The sequence below is a fragment of the Triticum urartu genome, unplaced genomic scaffold (assembly GCF_003073215.2).
Source record: "Triticum urartu cultivar G1812 unplaced genomic scaffold, Tu2.1 TuUngrouped_contig_5672, whole genome shotgun sequence".
Classification (NCBI taxonomy): domain Eukaryota; kingdom Viridiplantae; phylum Streptophyta; class Magnoliopsida; order Poales; family Poaceae; genus Triticum; species Triticum urartu.
In genome coordinates, this window is record NW_024116365.1 from 714 (window position 1) to 5,494 (window position 4,781).

The following is a 4,781-nucleotide window of genomic DNA, read 5'->3' on the forward strand; positions in this document are numbered from 1 at the left end:
ATTTGTTTAATAATGTGGCAAAAGCTGGCATCCTCGTTAGCTGGAATCACTTGTAAACTAGAGTTTAGGGTTAAAAGTCGTCCTTTTGCTAATAACAACAATCAACTGCTGTGGCAGCTATATATGATCTGGATTGCACATTTCATAGTAGGAAACAATAAAATCAACTAGGCTTTTCATGGCTGAGGAGGGCTGCAAACTAGGTCAAAATTACAGAAATTAAGTAGTGCCAAACTTGTATAGTCTTTAGAAAAGCAGCAGTGATAAATGGCTAACTCAGTTTCACGGGCATCCTGGAATCATGTCAGCCCCAACTCTATGCTCCCATGAAATTTCTAGCCTTTAACACTCTAAAGAATCTCTAAAATTGTTTCTATCGGAAACAAGCTAAAAGAAGATTCTGGTATCAGCGCTACTAGTATTGTTTGGTCATGTACTATTTAACCCTTGGCATGCAAATACAGTAGGAAAATATAATTTGTGATGAATTCGACTCACAAGGAATTTGGCGGCCCCAAAGAGGAACTATTCCCTTGTAAAGCCTGAAATGAACACAGAGCGTTAAAGAGTGTTCTGCAGTATCTTGAATAGAACCAATCATAACATAATCAGTACAGGACATGCAGTATCTATACCCAAAGGCACCTTCGGACCGGACAAGCTTCGGAAGCCCATCGGTTAGGCATCGAGCGAATCCCGGCTGGGTCTGGATTCGAACCTTGACGGCTTCCATGGGGCAGAGAGCTAAATCTGCAATTACCTCAGCCGACGCCGATGCAGCGAGGTAGATGACGGTCTTCAACCTGTCAGCATTCTCGGGGCCAGCAATGTCCGAGTAACACTTCTTGAAGTACTCGTAGAAACCAAACTTGCAAGCTCCCTGGCTACTATACCCAACCAGCGTGGCCATCCAGCCTTTGAAGAACCCACCAAGACCTTGCTCTTGGAGCAGCACACCGAAGCCAGACGAGATGTCCCTGTACTTGCTAGGGTCAACCTGCGAAGAGCAATTCCCGTTGGAAATTAGCATTAGGGCACAGGAAGCTTGTACAGGAGCAGCAGGGGAGCCTGTTTCTGCTTCAGAGACCTGCATATTGCACTTGACGAGGTCGAGCGGCGTGACTGCGAGGTGGGTGAGGCCGGTGCTGAGGACCCCGCCGAGGGCGCAGGTGGCATAGAAGAGCGGCGTGTGCAGCTGCACCGGCGGCGCCGCATCCGCCTCCATCCTCCGCTCGGCCGCTCTGGCCCTCCGGTCGCGGACGGCGATCTCCCACCTCTTCCCCAGCTGCTCCGCGTTGGCGGCGAGCGAGGCCAGGAGACGGTCGAGGGGCAGCGTGGCCGCGGCCGTGGGGCAGCCGGCCTTGTCGCGGTTCACCATCTGGGGACGTGAGCTGGGAGCTGGAGCTGGGCGCGGTACTCGGGAGGTCGTCGCGGTCGGAGACGCGCATGGTAGGGGGAGCAGCGGGGAAGGGGGTTCGGGCGAAGGCCGCGAGCTGAGCTGAGAGCCGCCCTTGACCCTTGCTCTCCCGCGCCGGCGGTTGGCCGAGACGCGAAGTGGCGTGCGGCGGCTGCTTTTTCGAGGGACGCCGACGCGAGATTTGGGTGCGGATTGGGTGGCGAGATGCTGCCGCCGCGCGCAGCGGGCGGGGCGGACCCCACCGCCTGTCGAGAGGAAAAGATCCGACACGCGACGGGAGGTTGCGGTGTCTGATCGATCGACGGAGAGAATATGCCGCCCGCGGTACACGTACACTGCCACGGCGTCGTCGTCTACGTGCATCGCAGGTGCCACCTGCGTGCAGTTGACGCAGAGGGGTATGCTTGGCGCGGTACACTGGCCGGCGCCGTCTGCGTGCATCGCGGGCGTGGATACCGTGAATCTGTGATGATGCCTCACGTGGTTTGATTGCTGTTAGTGTTTCAGACCCTCAGTGGGTGGCGGTGATAGTTGACATGTTGGCAATTAGCAACCACTGGAAATACCGATTAGAGTAGAGTCCAGCTAGAACGCCTCTTTCATAAGTACTCCCTCGTTTAAACTATCAAAACGTCATACTTCCTCCGTTTCAAATTATAGTGCGTCCATGTTTTTTGAAGTTCAACTTTAATATAAATTTGATCAACGAGACTGACTACAGTGGGAACAAAATTTATATAATTGAAAAGTTCTTTTGAATACGAATTCATTGGTATAAATTTTGCTCCCACCACAGTTGATCTCATTGGTTAAATTTATGGTTAAAGTTGAAGTGCGGGAACCAAGGACGCACTATATTTCGAAACGGAGGGAGTATAGTATTTAGAAACGGAGGGAGTATATCTTATCGGTATGCCAACTCACCCGTATCAATATCTTATCCACTGAAGCACACGATACATGACGTTGAGCTTTATCTATTGGTGGATTGCGCCTGCTTAGACGCCCGGACCCGACCCTCGCGTCGCCCGAGCCGGGCGAATCAGCGTGAACCCAGCCGCCACCGGCCCGCCCCCACCTCCTGCCCCTCCCCACGTCGCCGCTGCTGGAGGGCCGGCTGGTGAAGTCTTACCGGGCCCTGGGATGGCGGATGCGGGGTCGTTTCTCCTCATCGCCCAACTGCCCTCCTCCTCCACACCTCTCCTCCAAATCCGGTCTCGGACAACGCCGACGGCCTCCCCCGGCAGCCTCTTCCCCGCTACGCAGACAATGACGGGGCCTCCCATCTCAAGCACGGCGTACCCTTCCCCCCAAGATCCGATCTCACGCGTCTTCATCTGGCTGCCCCTCCCCTACGTTGCGGCAGACGTTGCGGCTTGTCACCAATGATCACCCTACGATACGCATACAATGACGGGTGTTGTGTGTTGGGTAACATAGTAGAAAACAAAAAAATTTGCCCTACGATCACCCAGGAACAATATGAAGATGCCTAACGGGTTGTGACCAATGATCGTTACCGACTCCGGGAGTGCAGCGGAAATAGACGAGTCGATGTAGATCGTACTTTGAGTCCCTCGAAGTCGATGACGATCCCGCGAACCGCCCTCGAACGATCCCTCGAACAGAAGACCGAAAGCACAACCTCTCTATTTGGTTGCAAGCATACTGTCTTCACAATCCGGGAGCGCTTCACCGTGCAGAGCTAATCATCGCCGGAGAATTAGAGGGGGGAGTTTAGAACCACACTGGGCTTCTAATTATGAGGATTAGAGGAATAACAACAAGATCTTTGTTTGCACAATGAAGAAGACATTAGTCAACTATAGGATGATGCTAACTCTTTTACCTTGTTTTCCCCTTGTGCTATTTCAAATTTTAGAACAGTTATTTATGCATATCTTTGTTTTCAGTCCTTTCCAAAGCAGTTCACCGATGATTACCTCTCAAACCACCTGCATGGTCAAGAGGCGAGGAAGGTATTCATTCAACACCCATGGTAGAATGTTGAAGTCTTCCTCGAGAGGACGAAGGTTGGACGAGCCATTATCCATAGGCACCAGTGGCGGAGCCAAGAATGAAGCAAGGCCTGGGCCCAATTTTTTTCGACAACATGGAAAAACTTTGTCACTTAAAGCTACCTCATACCATTTCTAAAAGATACCTAATGTGAAATCATACAAAATAAAGTTGAATTTCTCTACAACTTAAAATGATGCTCAATGCTCCAAGAAAATAGATAAAACATGACAGAAGTAGAAGAAGTAATATGGGAATAAAAGAAAAATACCAAGTCAATTGATTACTTCCTTGGTGCCCCCCGCCATAACTTGATCAACGGTAGAAGAGCAAACACGTGAGTCAGGTTAATCCTTTTGCACCGAAAAAATTGGCAATTACATCAACCTAGATATATGGGATACACACACACACAATATCAATTAAATTTTAGTTTGGAGTAGTTTATACATTGACACACCGTAACACAGAAATCACATTGACATTGTAGAACATGGTACAAGTGAAAAACATGAGGGGAAACAGGAAAATCATCAAAGAAAAATACCAAGCTTCGACAGTCAAGCAACCAGATGGCGCACCCACACAAGCGAACTGCGCACAGGAGGGCGGTGGCCGGGAGCAGGAGGGAAGTGGGAGAGGGCGGAGACAACGCCACGATGGCGGATGGAGCACAGGAGGGCAATGGCCGGAGCAGGAGAAGTGGGAGGGCGGAGACGACTCCACGACTGCGGATGACAGCTGGTACTGGCGGCGACGTGAGTGCTGGAAATCGTGCCAGTTGGATCGAGCGCGTCAGGTCGGCGACGTGAGTGCCGGCATCTCATCTTCCTGCGTGCAAGTTAGATCGAGCGGGTCCTGCTTCGTGCGTGCGTTCCAGGTTAGCCATCCAATCAGGCTTTGGGCCTCTCTTTTTTACAGCACTGCACCCGGGCCTGCATAAAAAACTATATAGATAATAGCCTGTAACATTTCTCACGCCCCCGGCCTTGGCCCTGGGTGCCAGGGGCCTAGCTCTGCCCCTGATAGCCACTGGCCTAAAGTTGCAAAGACATTCAACATCACTGAAGGCTCAATATTTGCGTTTCGTTTCTGTAGTTTTCCAGATGAGATTCATCTGTCTATTTACTATGTATGATGCTACTTTCCAAAGGTTTTCGATGTTGCATGTGAAACTTGGTGCCGTTGTGTAATGGCGTAGCTAGCTATATGCCTATATGGTGTAACTGAGTGCTGAAGCTATCAGATGTAATTCAATTATGAAATCCTGGTTGCCATAATACGAGTATGAAATATATGGTGTGTTTTATAAGAAATATCAATTTGATTACTAAATGGATTATCC

At 50.4% G+C, this 4,781-nt stretch overlaps 1 protein-coding gene across 1 annotated transcript; it reads right to left on the minus strand.

The window, feature by feature from the left end:
• Positions 1–498: 498 nt before the first annotated feature.
• On the minus strand, positions 499–1,795 carry LOC125529537 (mitochondrial phosphate carrier protein 3, mitochondrial-like; the record flags this gene model as incomplete). Its single annotated transcript, XM_048693944.1, is given in 3 exon segments — positions 499–542; positions 636–997; positions 1,088–1,795. Coding segments are annotated over 3 exon segments (1,099 nt in total), but the record flags the coding sequence as incomplete, so codon positions are not given.
• Positions 1,796–4,781: the final 2,986 nt, after the last annotated feature.